The following is a 19,504-nucleotide window of genomic DNA, read 5'->3' on the forward strand; positions in this document are numbered from 1 at the left end:
TTTACTTTCACTCTTGTTCTTTTCCTCCCTTTCCATCCTTCTCCCCATCTCCCCTTTTCACTGTATAAGCATGTGTGTGCACATATATGTGCCAAGACTGAAGGAGGACAGAAGGTGCCTTGTTCTATCACTCTCCAACTTCCTCTTTAGGGGTTAGGGCCAAGGTTAGGTTAGGCTTCTGATTTCGTCCCCTGTATTATCTCACATTGGTTGCTATGATTTTATTTTTTATATTAGTAGATAATAATTTTCTGCTGCAATCTCTTGTATCATCATTTACCATTAGATTCCAGTACAAGTTTGCTATACAATTCTCACTCATTGCCAACTATTAAATCATATTCATCATTCTTACAGTATGATAAACATTACAAGGGAGTCTTGTTTGGTTCTTCGAAAGGGACACCATAATAAAATACTACTAGCAAAGATTTTATTTTCCAGACCCTGAGGCTTAAATCCCAACATCCAGATGCAGCTTCCCAGCCTGCAGATACTACCTTCTCTCTTTCCTGAAGTTTGTATCTTCTTTTCACCACCCCTTTCTTTTTTTCTTCTCTTTCTTTGAGGACTTCAAATCATTGTTTGTTCTGAATATTTGACCATAGTCTAGCATCCTCTTATGATTCTGGTCAAATCAGTCTTTTCTCGGTATACTGAGTTAAACTTAACATGATACTGCTTCTCAGAATCATTGTAACTAACCTCTGGTTAGAATAGAAAGCCTGTAAGTAGAATCTCCTTGGATCACCTTCATAGATCTGACTTGAGATTTCTGGGGAGTAGACAGCAAATGATGTAGGTGAGGAAGCTAGAATGCCACCATATGGTTCATTTGCATTGTCAATTGTGTTTCTTAGCAGTCGGATTTTCCCTATGTCCCCAAAGATTGGGCTTCCCACAGAACCTAATATCCAAATCCACCCTCTGGTTTTGACCTACCTTGAAGATACATCTGTCTAATTTGATAGATTTTTTTTCTGAGAAAACAAGAAGTGGGTATTAAGAAGTTGGGTGGCGGGTGGCGAGCTTCTTTGTCTGATCCGGAGAAATCAGCCCAAAGAAAAACAAATCTCTAGTGCATGCCATCTTGTGGCATCTAGTGGTAGGGTGCTCCACCTGAGTAAAAATTCCTCAGCCTCTGCAGATGGGGTGGAGGGAGACTGTGTTTGAAGATTTCAAAGTCAGAGCTGTCTCTGAGTATTTCTCCGAACAAAGGCACTGAGACCATCTAGCTGTGTCCTGTTTTCTCCTGCTGCTTTCCTCCCCCTCCCTTTGATAATACCTCTCATCTTTCTGGAGCCTTCCTATTTTTTTCTTTTATCTTCTACAGTTTCTCTCTGAATTTCTGATCTCATTTTCTCTATTCCCTGGAATTTCCTGTTAGTCTCAATTTGGAAACTGGAAATGAGGACACGGATAAGTCACCAGTTGGTTGCTCCACCTGGATTGGCAGATTAGCAGGCTTGGCTCGCACTTGTTAGCATGGAGAATATCCTATGACTCATTTGGAGGCCTTGTTTCTGTTCCTTGATAAATTTGGGGTGTGGACTATGTTATCTGCATCCCATGAAGCTGTAGTTTTATCACTGATTTCTTATGTGACCTTCACTGCCACCCTCCCCACTCAGGTCACTATTACCCATCGGTGACTTATGCAGAAATCGTAGTCCCCGTCTCCTTTCCTCTTTCCATGTGCGTTCCCCTTACTTTCAGCAGTAATAGTTAGCAAAGAGACTGAATTTACATGTATCAGCTTCTACTTTAAAGTCATTCAGTGATAAGCCTTTGCCATTTAGGTGAAATCTAAGCTAAATATTGTGTGCAGGGGGTCCTCATCCTCCTGCTTCATTTCGTACCCTCTGTGTGCAGACTCCATTGCACCCACACTGCCCTCCATTCTCTTACTGAAGGGCCTCACACCTTCTGCCCTCAGATTATCACACTTGTTCTCCTTTGCTCAGAATATCCCATCCCACATAACCTCTGGCTCCTATCCTCCTCTGTTGCCTTTGGTACTTCCCACTCATACTTATGACCTCCATTACTAATAGTGCCTTTTGCAAGAAGGCTGCCTTGACTTTCTGGATGGCTGAAGTACCTTGTTGTTATATTCTATGTTTAGAATGGTTGCCAGATATTGAAACTTACCAGATATATATTCGACTGGATTATGAATTACTTGAAACGTGGATTGTACCTAAACTTTCACCATCACATCCCAAGGGCTTCTTCCAATGCCTAAAATTTAGCAGGTTATAGATAATACCAACAATGTATTTAACCTTAGTCTAACGAGTTGACTTGTAGTTTAGTATCACTAGTAGGTCAACAATGGAGTTTCAGAGACTCAAGGTGGCCAGTCCCAGTCCTCCAGGGACTGAGTGTGGGCCCAGCCTTAACCTCAGCCCCATTGCCACCCTGTAGCAGCAGCTGAGGCGACACAGGAGACAGTGGAGTCCCTGATGCAGAAGTTCAAGGAGAGTTTCCGTGCTAACACACCAGTGGAGATCGGTCAGCTACGGCCAGCCTCGCGCAGTGCCTCTGCAGGGAAGAGGAAGCGGAGGAACAAGTCTCGAGGTAGGAGCTCCTGGCACCTGAGCCAGAAGACACAAGTCTGTTCTGTGTTCCCAGATCCTGGGAACCTTCTCCTTCACCTCCCCTTTGCTTCTCTCACTTCCAGCACTTCCACTCTGTTAAGCCCCTTGAAGACAATGGGATGTGCCCCTGGGGTTAGAGATAATCTCTCTGAGACCTATTCTGCCTCATCTGAGGATGGCAATGAACACTCTAAATTTTAAAGTGGCCGCGTAGATGAAAGGGAATATAAGGACAGTTCCTCTTACCAGAATTGCAAGCAGCAGGTACTCTTCTCAAGAGTGTTCCTACAAATAGTGCAACAGAAGCAGAGCGTTTCCGTGGAAGGCATGAGAACTGTTCACTGGAAGTCAACAAGCAGCAAGGACCCCCAGGAATATTGTCAGCGAACCACGTTTTAGAACCCTGAAGAATACAGGGTGCATTGGCATCATAGATTAGACGGAACTGATTCTTATTTCCATTTGGCAACTGTGTCTGCTGGACCATTCCATTAGACTTACCTAAGGTGCACTTATTTCATGCAATGTCTCCCCCTCCTCCTTCTCTTTACTCCTCTGGCTTCTTACATTATCATTTCCTCTGACCACCTGTGTGACTTTGTCTATGGGAGGACCCCATTTGCTGTTGTCTGATTTTTTAACCTGCTCTTCTGTTTTCCTGTCCAGTGGTCTTTGGCTCATTGCTTTTCTTTTCACCTCCTCATTCCTCCATCATAAGCTTGCGTGTTCAAGCTTATGAACATGGCCTGCAAAATTACATGATATAAGCATCTTTACTGCTTCTACTGAATGTGTTTCTTCTGACCTCCACAATTCTGTTTCTGACATCCTCTCTGTGTGTCATAAATAAATAAACTGACCCCCATTAATTACTTTTCCCAGTTATTCACACCTAACTTATTCGAGACAGCAGGTTAAGTGATATAAATGATATGCACACCTTATTCAGCAGAAGCCTCTTTTAGCAGGTATAATAATTCACATTTTACAGATGTTCACACCAAAACAGAATAAACTATGGTGATATGACAGAGGATGCCCTAGAGTCGTGCTTCCCAGCCTTTCTAATGTTGTGATACTTTAGTATAGTTCTTTGTGCTGTGGTGACCCCCCCAACCATAACATTACTTTGTTGCTACTTCAAAACTGTAAATTTGCTACTGCTATGAATCATAGTGTAGATATGAAGAATATCTGATATTCAGCTTCTATGAAAGGATCGTGATCCACAGGTTGAGAACCACTGCCATAGACAGTGATAAGCCAGGAAACTTCAACCAATCAGAGTCCCAAATATAGTAGTTTATCTACCATGTCCTGTACTTGTAAAAATCCTATGTATTTTTCCAAACACTTGAATGTCACACTTTCATAAAGATTTCATTAGTAGTGGCAGTCACAGCTCACTATGAAGTGTTTGTTTGAATAATATCTTGCTCCTGATTTTGTAAAATTTGAATCAGGAGAGTGTAAACGCAGACAAGATCTGCATGTTTATGGGAGACCATTACAGAGGGCATAACAGTGTTCATTTTTGAAACTCATTTGGTGCATAACAGTTTCCTTGAAATCACCAGTGGTCGTATACTATTGCTAACTCAGTCACTTTCAACTTGTATGGTTTTGGAAAGAGTTTCTCTGAGTCTCAGTTTTCCAGGTCCATAAAATGGGACTCATTAAACTAAGAATGCTGTAGCAAAGTAGTAAAGTGGTGAGAATGCTCAGGGAGCATGCAATGAAGTCTAGAAATGTTGTGCTGTGTGTTTTCCTTGGTTGCGCATTCAGGTCATTAAAAAAAATCTTTCCCAGCTTTACCTATGTACCTTTATTCTTTCAAGTTTACCAAAAGTGCTGCTCTGTCTTCGTTGTTTTCATACCCATAAGCCTATTTGACCTCAAATAAATCACTTCTCTCTTCTTAAGGACTAATCTGACTTCATTCCTTCATTTATCTTAAACATCTTTATGTCACTTAACCCTTCAAGACTATCCATTTGATGGTTCACAGTTTTTATAAGAAGGCTTCTATAAGACTATTGAACAGTTTTTCATATTACATCAGCATTTAAAAATGGCACATAGAATTTTATTTTATTTTTTCTAAGAAATTGACCTTCCCTTTGTAATTTCTCTGTTTCCTATCAGAGAAGAATTTCAAGATATGATTGTTAATGAACACACAGCACTGAATTTAGACTTGTAATGGATACTAAATGATCATCATTTGGAAGGAATATCAGCTTTCTAATCAATAAATTTGTAAACCCCAAAAAGGCAAAATTTTACTTCTTCAAACATTTTTCAAAACGTTTGAATCTAATAGCAAAATGTCATCTACATAATGGTAAACTAGAAGGAAATTGCTTACATATCATTTCCAACAGTTGTCATACAAAATATTGGCACTAGGTGGGGCTATTTAAGATTCCCTGTGAGAGCACCTACCATTGATATCTCTTAGCAGGATAAGAATTATTAAAAGTAGACACTGTGAAGGCAATTTATTATCTGTCTTTTAACTGTAAAGGTATAGTGAAGAAGCAATTTTTTCAATCAATAAGTATAAGAGGCCATCATTTGGGCAATAGGCAAGGCAAAGTAATTCCAGATTGTAAAGAGTCTATTTCCTGAATCACCTTATGAACAGCTTTTAGATCTGTTACCATTCTCCATTTCCTAGATTTATTTTTAGCAACAAATGCAGAAGAATTCTAAGGGCTGGTTGATTTGTCAATATGCTGAGCATTTAGTTGCTCTGGTACCAGCTGTTCTAAAGCCTGAAGTTTCTCTGTTGTTCAAGGCCATTGCGCAATTCATACAGGATTTTCTGTTGACCATTTTAAAGGTAGAGCTGTTGGTGCCTTTGGAAGATCAGAAGCTGTTGTGCCCTATTCGTGTACAACCTTAATGGTTGATGAAGGTTCTTCTTTATAAAACCTAATATTTTCCCAGAAACATATGTTAACATATGGTTTTCTTCTATGATTGGGGAATGTTAATCTGAGTATTCCAATGATGTAACAAATCACATACCCACAAATTCATTGCTATGTTAGCAACATAAGGCTTTAATTTTTCTCTCTGTTTTTCTAGCACTATATATTTGACTCTCTTATGCTCTTTTACCAAGATAAATTTCCAATCCCTAAAAACTGAACATTAACCTCCTAAAGAGGCCAATCTGGATGCACCAGAAAAAAATTTACTAAGGAGGTATAAAGTATAAAAGGTTGAGAGACTTTAAAAGATAATTTGATAATGCAAATTAGAATAGAAAGTCAATTAAATACAACCTTTTGGACTCATCAAGATAGAATAGATATGGAGTACTTTCTCTGAATTTGTCAAATGCATATGGACTAGATATTGTTGATGTACTTATTTCCTGTATGTATTGCGTAAAGTTACTATACTTATTATATACACTTTTTCTTATATTAGTTTTAGCCTTCTTTTTTACTTTAGAAAAAATGGGAAAGAAAGTAATATAGTATTTGTGTTTTAATAAATAAAGCTTGCCTGAAAATCTGAATGCAAAACAGCCACACTAGTCAGCCATATAGATCATGCCATGGTAGCATACACCTTTAATACCAGCAGTTACACTAGCTAGCCAGAGAGGCTGGGTGGTGGGTGTGCACATATTTATTCTTATTATTATTTTATTGCTTTAAAAAATACCAATCCAAATTCCCACTTCCTCTCCTCCTCTCACTTCCTCCACACCCCTTACTCCCACCCCCTCCAATCTTAAGACAGGGCAAGGCACTCTGCCCTATGGAAAGTCCAAGGCCCTCCCCACTACATCCAGGTTGATCAAGGTATACATCCAAAGAGAATAGGATCCCCAAAAGCCAGTACATGCAGTAGAGACAAATCCCAGTGCCACTGTCTTCGGCCCCTCAGTCTGCCCCAACTGACAACCACATTCAGAGGGACTAGTTTGATCCCATGCTTGTTCATTCCCAGTCCAATTGGAGATGGTGAGCTCCCGTTAGCTCAGGCACATTGTCTCAGTGGGTGAACCTCTCATGGTCTTGACTTCCTTGCTCATACTCTCCCTCTTTCCGCTCTTCAACTGAACCTTGAGAGCTCAGTACAGTGCTCTGATGTGGGTCTTTCCATCTATTGTTGGATGAAGGTTCTATGGTGATATTTAAGATAATCATCAGTCTGACTACAGGGCAAGGACAGTTCAGGCACCCTCTCCTTTATTGTTTAGGGTCTTAGCTGGGGTCATCCTTGTGGATTCTTGAGATTTTTTCTAGAGCCAGGTTTTTTGTTAATCCCAAAATTGCTCCCTCAATCAAGGTATCTCTTTCCTTACTCACATATCTGTCCTTCTTCCATCTCAACTATCCCAGTCCCTCAAGCTCTCCCAAACACTCCCCTTCTCCACTGCTCTTCTCCTTCTTCCCTTTTTTCTACCCCCTGCCCCCATGCTCCCAAATTTTGTCAGGTGATCTTCTCTGTTTCCAATTTCCAGGTGGGTCTATATATGTCTTTCTCTGGGTTCACCTCATTACTTAACTTCTTTAGGATCATGAATTATAGGCTCAATGTCCTTTGTTTATGGCTAGAATCCACTAATGAGTGAGTACATACCATATTCATATTTTTGGGGTCTGGGTTATCACACTCAGGATAGTGTTTTCTAATTCCATCCATTGTCATGCAAAATTCAAAATGTCAGTTTTTTACCACTGAGTAGTACTCTAATGTGTAGATGTGCCACACTTTCTTTATTCATTCTTCTATTGAGGGTTATCTAGGTTTTTTCCAGGTTCTGGCTTTACAAATAATGCTGCTATGAACATAGTTGAACAAATGCTATTGTAGTATGATTGAGCATCTTTTGGGTATATTCTCAAGAGTGGTATTTATGGATCCTGAGGTAGGTTGACTCCCATTTTTCTGAGAAACTACCATACTGATTTCAAAAGTGGTTGCACAAGTTTGCATTCCCACCAGCAATGGATAAGTGTTCCCCTTATTCCACATCCTCTCCTGCACAAGCTATCATCAGTGGTTTTTTTTTTTATTTTAGCCATTCTGACAGATATAAGATGGTATCTCAAAGTTGTTTTGGTTTAGATTTTCCTGATAGCAAAGGAAGTTGAACATGTCCTTAAGTATCTTTTGACCATTTGAAATTCTTCTGTTGAGAGATTTCTGTTTAGTTCAGTACACCATTTTTTAATTGGGTTATTTAGAATTTTAATGTCTAATTTCTTGAGTTCCTTATATATATTGGAGATCAGTTAGTTAGCCATAGAGGCTGGGTTGTGGTTGTGCACATATTTAATTCCAACAGTAGAGAGGAATATAAAATGTGAGAAGACAATCTCACACTGAGTCTCAGTCTGAGAATTTGTGGAGGCAGGATCTCCCATTTTGGTCTGAAGTAGAGGTAGGAACCAGTGGCTGATTGCTTAGCTTCTCTGATCTTCAGCTTGAACCCCAATATCTGTACTGTGTTTTTATTAACCATGCTACATAACTCCTCAATGTGTTTAACAAACAGTCTGCCTTGCTTTGTCACATCAGGACTGCTGTCACTTCTTACTTCCTCTTTGCAACTATACTCTGCTTGTGATTCAACCTCCCTAGACAGAAGAGCTAGAGTACATCTTTCACAATCTTAGACCAGTTAAGACTTGCTAATGATCTTGGGTAGCTTCTCATTCTTTTTGCAATAAAATCTGAACTCTAAACTCTGATGTGCAGGCCCTTTATGATGGTCTGGTTTCTACTGTCTTCTCCAAAAATGTCCACTCTGATTTTTTTTTGTATTCTAGCCAAACTGGCTGCTTCTGTCATGTTTCATGAACACATCCAGCACATCCTTTCTTCAGAGACTGATGCTCCTGGTGTGTTGTTCTTTCTCCATCTTCCACTTCCAATGGTTACTGTCTTACCTGGTTTATTCTCACCTTTCATCTCTTAGATCAGATATCAGCACTTTCTCCCATGTTTATCAGTCAGAAATTTTTCTCCTTTTGAATTGGCAACCAACTGTTACATTGCCATGCATATATAAGAAATATAGCGTACGACTGTTTCTCTTTTCTTGTTTCCTGTCTTTCGATCCCAAATAGATGCTTCATATTTATAATTCTAATACATACAAAGTATTTAGCAAATGCTTGTCAACTATATAAGCATCTGAAATCACTTATAGTTTTATGTCTTTGGAATTGATGGTATGATAAAGGTCCTTGCTGAACAAAAGCTGCCTGCTACTGATCTCCTGAAAATGTCTCCCTACCACATACAGACTTCCTGACAAGTAGTAATCAAACTAATGCCATTAAAGCATTACTTAACTAGTCCTCAAGCAGTGTGATGGTGTTTCTGCTGCCACCACTGGCTCTGGATGCTGCTGGAGAGGAGGAAGAAGCATAACTTGTATCCACACCTGTTGACTACAAGCTAGGGAGATGACTCATGGGCAAAGTACTTGCTTGCAATCATAAAGACCTTAGCTCAGATTCCACCATATCCATGCAAAAATCTGGGTGTTGCGGTGTATACCTGTTACCCCAGTATGGGGATGGCAGAGGCAGAAGTGTCCCTGAGACTTGTTTGACATCCACTTTTTCTTAATCAATGTATTCCAGTTTTAGGGAGAGATTTCGTCTTCTAAAATAAGATGGAAACCGATAGAGAAAGACACTAGTTGTTGCTCTTAACTTCTATCCACATAACTGTGAGAATTCACCTTCACATACCTAAAAACACATACACATTCATCACACACACACACACACACACACACACACACACACACACACACACACACACACTTTCGTGGAGAGTAGCATTTCCCAATCAAAACTCTGTACACACCCCCTTCATGAAGTTTCCTGTATTGCTTTAAATTCTGTAAAGGCTCTGGGAAGCCTGCAGTATGAAAAGCAGGGCTGCTTTGTTGAATTCGCTGTCTGTAACACCATCTTGCCTGCAGACTCTATTTTTACCCTGGATCATTTATTAACATCTCGTCCAAGAGAAGCAGCCTCAGAAACACAACTTAGAAATGCCCCATTTCCCCTCCCAAGTCGTCAGAAAACTTACACATGATGGTCTGGCTCTCCAGTCTTTCACTGTATCATCCTCCCCCTGACACTGATGTGGCTGTGGGCCTTCTGGCCCAGAATGAGAGCACCTGGCCCCTCTCTGCTTCATTAGGTTCCACGCCCAGTGTGTGGTGCCCAGTAGTTCCCAGCAGATGGAATGGGTATCTGAGAACCAGTGTCATGGAATTGAACACATGGCTAAAAGCAGCTCCAGTGTGTTCCTATAGCTCAGATTTCCTCCTAAGAGGCCTGGTAGATGCTAAGCTGTCGCATACCTCATCAGACAAGGAAGGCTACTGGAGGGTTTAATTGCTGCCTTCATGTTTGTGACATGGTTTTATGAGGCAGCTGTTAAGTAGCCACTCCGCAGTGTCCCAGAGGCTGTGGAAATGAGGAATTACTTTCAAATAAAGCAGAGGAGGGCTTCTTCTAATGTGAGGAAGGGCTTCTTGAAGTTCCTGCAGTTTAGGCAATGGTTTTTCAAAGCAGGACTTTGCATTTGAAAATTAATTCTGCAATTATCTAACAGGCTGGTCTTCATCAAGTATGTAAAAACTGTTTGTAGTCGCTTTCCTCCTTCTGTGAACTTGTGTTAATAATTCTAGCCTCCCAGTCTCACATGTAAGTGGGAAATGAGACCAAAGGATGCATGGCCCCACTGGACACACTATTGACCCTTAGAGAAAATGGTCCGCGTATCTGCTGCCATTACAGCCCCACACCCTGGGCCTCTGGAGGTTCACAGACACACTCCTTATCTCTGGACCATAAGGTATATCTTATTTGTCACCTTCTTACACCTGACTAGAATTTCTGCAGCACCCTTTTTTATCTAACTGTGCCACACACAAATCTGTCTTCCACCATGAGAGTTCCCATGATCTTTTGAGAGCACACTAAATCTGGCCACATCACTCCCTGGGTAGAACATTTTCTTTATACTCTCTCACCTATGACAAGGGCTTATTTAGATCTTTGTATGAATTCTTCTTGACGCAAATGAGCATGAACAGCTACCAAAAGGTCAGCACTTGTGCCCAAATGACATAGATCATAAGGTCTAAATTTCTGATTCCATCTTTTAAAAACATTCCACTGACAAATGAGTCAGCCTGTAAAGTCATTTGCCAGTGAGTCTGACAACCTGTGCTCCATCATTGGAACCCGTGAGCTGTCCTTTAACAGCCATATGTGCAGCATGGCTGCCATTCCATTTGTATGCACACACAGACACACACACACACACACACACACACACACACACACACACACGTCATTCTGTGTCACAGTTGATTTTGGTTTGTTATACTATGTATTAGCTATCTAATTTAACATTTTTTCCCCAAATCGTCAGCTAATACTCTATCCCAAGGAGAAGTGTTCAGGGATAGCAAAAAGATCTCTTCAAAGTATTTTTGTAAGATCAAATTAGGCGAAACACTTAGCACAATAGCACAAGGCAAATTATGAGATGCACATTGAATAGGTGTTCCATAATCTTGGCATTTGTTACTCTTTGTGCTGCTGCTGCTATTATGTTATTTTAGTCTTGTTGTACTCAGTATGATTGGCCCACAGGAATCTATTTACGTAGGGTCAAAATCAAGAACCTAGCGGGTGAAGGGCACACTGTTGTAAAGTCTAGCACTGGCATGCCACACAGGGTTCTTTAGGGCCAAGGCTCCACTCTAGCTCTCACTGTTATCCCTAGGCTACTGTTCTCCATAGCCAACACTGTCCTACTCTCCCTTGGCCCAACATTATGTTAGTAATAATCCATACCTGCTAGAAAGACTTCTTGACATTCCAACTTTCTCTTTGGAGTCTTATTTGGGAAGCACATCCTCCTCTCGTGTCCCTCCTGAAGGAGCCACTGCTGTCTCTAATCCCTCAGAGTCACACTTTTCTTTATCATTGCCTTTCTCCTTATTGCCTGTTAGAAAGACAGATTAGTACATCTGTCTTCAACTTTTATGGTTATGTGAAGGAAAGCACAGTCTTTTATGCGCTTTGTAACCTATTTGTGTAGCAAACAATTAGCCTAGGATAGTATTTCACAACCTGTGAAGATGGATGGATAGAAAGAGAGATGGATAGATAGATGATTGGATGAAAAAATTAAGGAGTTAGAAGACTCATGGAATACAAAGATTACAAAGAATCTATAGGGAAGTTAATACATTCTAGACATAGGACCGTCGTATATTATCTCATTTAAAAGCTTCCAAAAGGCCTATGTGTTATCCCCATTTAACAAAGCAGGAAACCAAAGTTTACACTCTTTAAGTGACTTGTCAGGGATTACCCAACCAATAAACTGTGAGGCTGTGAATTCACAGCATGGATTTAAATTACAGGATGACTTGAGTTCAGCTCAGAGCTTTGCTATGCTCTTACCCTGGCTATGATCTTTGAGCTGTGAAATTGTGTCAGCTTCGTCTAGTAACTACAAAGAAGTAGATGTAGTTTCTCTTGCACTGGCAAGTTTTTCTGTGTCATCGGTGCTGCTGCGAGAGTGTTAGGAGCTACAGTCTACTATAAGGAGAGACATGTCCTTTTCTGAGACAATGTAGAGCCAGGGCTTCCCCGGTCAGGCTTTCCACGACTCTAGATAGTTCAGAAGTTATGATATTATCCTGCATTGTGCATATTTAAGGTATTTAGTTAACCTCTTAAGGATGGCATACATAGATAAGATGTGTGTGTCACTTGTATCTCTCTACCCATCAGCAATAATCATTTAGTAAAGGAAACACAGAGTCAGACATCTACAGCCACAATGAATACATAGAGGTATTGAAGGTTGGTGTGAAACATTTGCTAACATGAAAGAATGATTAAAGAAGGCTTCACAAAGGAAGACATCCTCAAAAGGTGTCTTGATATTAACTAGGGATAAGGCTAGGAAGACATTGCTGAAAGAAAAAATAAACAGAATCTGCAAATGCACATGGGAGTCGAGATACACTGGGCACAGGACGAACATGTGGAAGGAGCTCTGGACCAAACAGACATGAGAGAAATGAGGTACCTGATATTCCACCAGAATCATGTCCCAAAGGTCACCAGTCTTACAGTGTAGAGGACAGGCAGGCAGTAGTTCCTTCACTTTTCCCGGAAGATAACCTCTAGTATGGTCTTTTGTCTTGGGGAAGTGTCCTTATGATGCAGGTTTGTGTTAAGACACACGTATTGTTCCTTTTTATTAGTAAGTGGCTATAAATTATTCATTTAGTTGGAATAAAATAGCCAGAAGCATTAATGACTTTAAATTAGTTGTCTTAATGGGCTGTTGCTCTATTTATACATACTGGACAAGCAGGCCCAGGGTCGATCCTTGTTTCTTTGGTCACCGTCATAGATACACTGATCTTTTAAGACATTGTGGCAGTCTTTCCTTCCTGCCAAGTACTTGCCTGTGTGTTTCTGCCAAAGTTTAGAAAGAGAATGTATGAAACTGATATGACAAAATTTGAAAAGGTTTTAAGGGCAAAATCCCCTTCTGACAAAGGTGCTTTGGTCCCTGCACCATCCAAACTAAGTTAGATTTAAATTACTAGATGATGACAGGTTATCCAGGAGGACTAGACATACCTAGGGTCCCTAAACGCTATGCTGAAATAATCTTTTCTTTTCCTTACGTTTGTGCCATTTCTGCACCTCTGTTTTCTACCCCTCTTCAATTGCCATGAAACAAGACTTTTGCATCAAAGCTAAAGCTACTTTTTTATTTTTTCATGAAGTTCTTTAACTTTTCTCCCCCTAATGAATGTCATGGACTCTTCCACCAATGTTTTATATCCGCTTTTCTGATTTTCTTGAGCTATTTGTCATTTATCCTCTACTATTAGAATAATTTATAGCCACTTCATATCTTCTTCTGCCTTAATGAATCTGCTCACATGCAGCAACGATTTCCAGGCAGTGCTCAAGTTCCTACTGACTTGCCTGCTTCCTGACAAACAGCAGATGCTCAAATAATGTTTGATAAATTATCATGTGATTAATCAGTGTGACTACATAATTACAGATAAGAGCTCCTATTCTCCATGTTGCAGAGTTCCCACATCTGAATGCTCTAGGATTCTAGAGTTATCCTTCTAGAGAGGTATGGCCTTTGTCCCAGCTTCATCACTGTCTTGAATAACTTTGAAAATGACTTACATCTCCATTATCTACTGTGCAAATCTTATAATCATATGTTTGTTTTTATAGGAAGGCTGGGAGTATTGAAGTTAATACATAGAAAGTATCCAGCAGGTCACTTTGAACATATAAGCACCTAATAAATCTGTGTTGCTGTTAATTTAGAAAGCAAAGGTGACAGGCTATATAATTTGCACCAATCTCTCCCAGCTCAAATTCCTCTTGATCGTAAATGTGATTGGGAAGTGCTATTATTGACCAAATTTAGGATTTGAAATAAACCTGTTTGAACACTAGCCCTGCCTTGAGTGTAGTGGGTGTATGGAAGAATTGCTACCTGACCTCGGGCTTCCATCCCAAGCATCTGAAAACACAGTTTGCCCATCATTCTCCTTCAACTAATGCTGCAAATTAGCTGCAACCTGGAGTCAGAACCTTGGAACTTTCAAAGAAAGGGAATGCTATGCATCTTTGATCAGGAAACCTTTCCAGCAGGTACCTGGCCACAGGCGTTGTCCTAAGTGTACAGCCACTGACAATACTGCTACCACCACTCTGGTTATAACCAGTTGTGTCTGAATCAGGCATGAGAGAGTTAAATCTGAAGTCAAGAACAGAGCATCCTCCATAAATCTTTTCTGGTGTGCCCTTTAAAGAAGTTTGCTTTCCTGACTTGTATGTCGCCTCCAGGTGACTTCCCTTGTCCATCTGGAATGTGTCAAGGATCTCTCTGCTTATTGAAAGGCAACTACAAGGGAGGGGGTCCCTTTAGACCAGGCCTTGGCGAAGGCTAAAGACAGTACTCTGCAACACTCCCTTGAGCAGGACAGGATGATTTTGGGTCACCTTGTTTTTTTCACATAGTAGAGTACTCTGAAACGCAATGTCTTTAAAAAGAAGCCATTTATTTACTTCAAGTCAAGCTTCTGTGCTTGGCTAAGCTGGGCATTTCAGATCTGGGTGGGGCAAGACAAAGAACTGAATGCATCTGTTCACCTCAGTAACTGTCCATCAAGCTCCGCAGGCTCCTTCACACGCTGTAGGGTCCCATAAGTGCGTCTCTAAATTTTCTTAGCCAGTTTGCCATTTAAGTGTAGAAATTAGAAAAGATTCTTATCTCTGTTAGAAATGAGCAGATCTAAGAATGGGATTCAGTCCTTACTCACACCTACAAATTGAACAGCCTCTTTACATAGCTTTTGAACATGTAAAAACATGTAAGCCACCTGGCCTGCATTAGTGTTGGGTGTTAAAGAGTTTTGATAGATCACGTAGGTAGGTATTAGTAACGATTGCTTGTTACAAATTCAGCTGTAATCAGATGGATAAGTTGGTGAGACCATTACAGAGAGGAGTTTTGCGTTCTTCTGTATTTAAAGTAGACACGGTTAAACATATCGAAGCAATGCTGTGGAGTGCTGAGACATTAGCCGTTCTCAAGCTGTTCCCCAAATAGGCGCTCGGAGCAAAGCACGAGAGCTGTTGCTGAGAATGCATGGCGGTTCAGCCAGGGCTTTACTACAACTGTACATTAGGCATCGCTAGTTTTGAGAAACTCTTCGTTCTAAGTGTATGTGAATATGTACTCTATATGGAACATTTGTGTAACATGCAGTGGAATGACTAGGAACTGTCTCTGCGGGTTCAAGCGTTTGAACGTTTGGATCCCAAACAGTGGCATTATTTGTGAAATTTTGGGACTTTCAGAAAATCTACTCTAGCTGGGTGAAGTGGGTATCTGAGAATTGGGAGAGGGTCAAGCCATGAGGGTTAAAGCCTGTCATTTCCGCTAGCTTCAGCCTCTCTTGCTATTTCCTGATTCACACAAATGTGAGCAAGCAGTCCACGCTCTGCCACCATGCATTCCTTGCTGTGATAAACTGACAAAATGAATATCTTCCATTAAATTGCTTCTTATTTATTTAGTTACAGTAATAAGTACCTAATACAGAAAACTGATCCTAAAAATCAGATCGTTGTTATTGTTATAAGAAACCTGATCTTAGCCTTTATGATCAAATTATATGAAAAATAGAAAGTTCACAGTTGCATTCTTAAGAAACCCTAGCACACAGCATGTTCAGTTTAATTAACCATTACATGGAAAATATGAAAGACTTGAATTCTGGCTTAAATAAAGATAGTCAGAGCCAAACTTATAAAGTGTCAGAGGAGAGCAAAAATTCTGACAGAAACTGGCTTATAAGACATCCATATTCAAGTCTGTCAAAAAAAAATCAAACTGTGTTCTGATGGAACAAAATTTCCCATTTCTGTACAGAATAAAATGCAGGAAAACTCATAATAAACCTTTCAAAATCTCATTAGAATGAAACTGTCCTTTCCTATTCCATATACACACACAAACATTCATACAGGGGTAGAAAGACAGTAACTTAAAGAAAACAACACCTAGGTTGTTTCCAGGTTCTGATTATTATAAATAAGACTGCTGTGAACATAGCTGAGCAAATGTCCTTGTGGTATGTGTCTGCATCCTTTCTATATGTGCTTAATAGTGGTATTGCTGGGTCTTGAGGTAGATTGATTCCCAATTTTCTGAGAAACTGCCACACTGATTTCCAAAGTGGATGTACAAGTTTGCACTCCCACTAGTAATGGAGGAGTGTTTCCCTTATTCTGCGTCCTCTCCAGCACAAGCTATCATTAGTGTATTTTATCTTAGCCATTCTGACAGGTGTAAGATTGGTACCTGAGTCATTTTGATTTGCATTTACCTGATGGCTAAGAATATTGAGCAATTTCTTAAGTGTCTTTTGGTCATTTGCAATTCTTCCATTGAGAATTCTCTGTTTAGAACTGTACCTTACTTTATGGGATTATTTGATCATTTGATATCTAGTTTCTTGAGTTCTTTTTATATTTTGGAGATCAGTTCTCTGTCTGATGTGGAGATCCACAGTGAAGCCCTGGGCTGAGCTTCCAGAGATCTGTCTAAAATGGGGAGGAGTGATAATATGACAAAAGGGTCAAGACCATGATAGTGTTATCCACAGAAACAGCTGACCCAAGCTAGTGAGAGCACACTGACTCTGGACTGTATAAGACCCAACTAGGCCCACTGAATGTGAGGTCCAGTTGTGAGGCTTGGGAAGTCTGTGGAGCCACTGGCAGTGGGGCCAGGATTTATTCCTAGGGCTTGAACAGGCATCTTAAGCACATTCTCTTTGGAACAATACCTTGCTCAGCCTAGATATATGGGGAGGACCTTGGTCCTGCCTTGAAGTGATGTGCCAGATTTTATTAACTCCCCATTGGAGCCTTACCTTTTCTGAGGAGTGGATGGGGCATGGGGCTGGGAAAAGTGTGGGGCAGGAGGGGTGAAGGGTGCTCAATCACTTGGAAGAAGTTTGTCAATTAAGGCTTATTTCTCTCAGATGACTCTAGTATTGTGAAGTTGACATAAAACTAGCCAGCAAAGAAGAGGCTACCAGGGTCATATCATATACTACCAATCGAAGAAGACATTCAGAGAAATGCACATGAATGACAGAATGTACCTTTCAATGACTAGAAACAAAAAATGGCCCTTTAGGAATAAAGTGAATTGTGAATTTATCACGGCAGCAACTGTTTCCACTGTGGAAAGAAAGTTTGTGTGTAACTACCAGAATAGCAGTTTCAAGTGTGTAAAATGAGAGGAATGCTTAAAAAGTTAACATATAGTCACAGTTGGAGAGTGTTATGCAGCAATCATTCCATTAAATAATATACATAACATAATAATAGTAACAACAAACATCAGTGAAAAGATGATCAAATGAACTTAAATAAAATTCTTCCCTGAAAAATGTGATGTCAATGAATATTTTTAAATTAATGTTAAGTTTTTTATGGCCTTGGTATCTATTATATGATCTCCATTTTCTGGCTTTTTAAATTTCCTATAATTCTAATTTCTTTTGAATGATGACTCTTATGACTAAATCTTTTAAATTTTTTTTAAAGAAATTCATTCCAATTCAGAGGTCGAGTTGAGGGAAAGTCACCTGTATTTGCTGTATTCGTTTTATTTTTGAGTTATGTGTTTGGTTTTGGAAGGATATTGAAGTTAACAAGTCATCATAGAAAAAATAACTGTGAGTACAAAGTGGTTGTGTGTCCTTTCAATCCATATTTATTCTACAAGCCATGGGAGGCATTATTTTCTGAAGATGCCTTTCTGTCTTGAGTATAGAAGAACCCTTCCCCATTATGATGGTTTCTCTTGTATTTCATGAAATTGAGAGTCATCTGGGAGTTTGGCATCTGAGCATGACTCAGGGAGGGGTTATGTTTATTGGGTTAGTTAAGGTGGGAAATACCTGCTCACTGTTGGGGAGTCTATTCTCTGGACTTGGTTCATGGATTCAATGAAAAGGGGAAGGTACACTGACCACATGTGTTCACTGCTCTTGGGTTCAGTTGTGGTTGCAGTGTGACTAGCTGGGTAGAGCTCCTGTCACCTTGTCCGATCCATCATGATGGACTATACTGGAGTTATGCTACAAAACAACCCCTTTTTCCTTATTTTTCTTTTGTTAGGATGTTTTATGACAATGACTGGATAAGTAGCTAGCACACCCAGATTTCCTGTACGTGATCTAGTGGTGAATACTTGCCAAACCTGAATACTTCCTACACATAATCTCTCCCACACATCAGGCTTTGTAAGTTGTAAATCATATAATGCACATTTTGAAAATCCAGAAAAAAGGATTTAAAAAATTTCAAAATTTTTAAGGATATTGATAATTGTATATAAATTTTATGTATATAAATATAAGTCAGACTGAATAACACAATGTGTAATTACCAAAACATTACATAGTGCCTCATCAGTATATGTATAATTTTGTTTTTTGTATCCACTAAGAAGGAGGGAAGAAATGAAATAAAATAATTCCTTATGATCCTGAAAATAGAGGCTGTATCATTTCATCTGCCGTGGCAGGAGCCTCTGTGACTGCTGTAGCTGATTCCAGTTTTAAGCTCATAACTCATCTCCAAGTTGATGTCTGATGGGACAGCCACCATTGGACCTCTGGATTTCCACTCCTGTGAGGGTCAGGATATGGAGTAAGGAACAGGGAAGAAGTCATTAGCTCCAGCATTCAAGTACCGTGATTATACTTTGTTACTAGAGTATCTGAGGCTATATGACCTTGATATTGACTATTGCAGTTGTCAATCAAATCTGCAAAGAAACCAGCTGGGCTTCTTTTCTGCTCCTTCCCTGTGGTGGAAAGCCATCTCTATCTCACATTTATTCAGCAAAGATGAAATTGTTGGAAGTTACCATTTTGGTATCAGCACTGTGGGGTGGTTTTAGTTCTTTGTTTATTCCTTGAGTGCATGAAGCTGAGGAGAAGCTATGGGCCACTGATTTTGTTTACATTATGTTATGGATGTTTTCACATGTTATTGTAGCTGATCAGAGACTTGGAGCAGGCTTGCCAAGCTCACACAGTGAGTCATGTTCAGGACCCGGAGATGAACGTCTTTCATCTATGTCCCATGCTGCTGCCCTTCTTCCTATACTTTCCCCTGTCTACACTCAATGCCCCACCCAAGATCTATGTTTTAATTATCTCTGTGGTGTGTCTGTGCATACACAGGACTCATAGCTTGGATTGAAATTCAGAAAATATGAATGCAGCAACCCCCCTCCCCCCACCA

At 40.0% G+C, this 19,504-nt stretch overlaps 1 protein-coding gene across 4 annotated transcripts in view; it reads left to right on the plus strand.

Moving 5' to 3' along the window:
- Astn2 (astrotactin 2) overlaps positions 1–19,504 on the plus strand; it is a 979,028-nt gene that overhangs the window by 274,428 nt on the left and 685,096 nt on the right. For 2 of the 4 annotated variants that reach the window (XM_048459341.3, XM_085686116.2), the window contains exon 4: positions 2,428–2,580. The exons of the other annotated variants lie outside the window; for them this stretch is intronic. In XM_048459341.3, the coding sequence (XP_048315298.3) occupies positions 2,428–2,580 (153 nt within the window). The remainder of the gene's footprint in view (positions 1–2,427; positions 2,581–19,504) is intronic. 4 annotated transcript variants of the gene reach the window in all.

This window comes from Myodes glareolus, chromosome 3 (genome assembly GCF_982192425.1).
Source record: "Myodes glareolus chromosome 3, mMyoGla1.1, whole genome shotgun sequence".
Lineage (NCBI taxonomy): Eukaryota > Metazoa > Chordata > Mammalia > Rodentia > Cricetidae > Myodes > Myodes glareolus.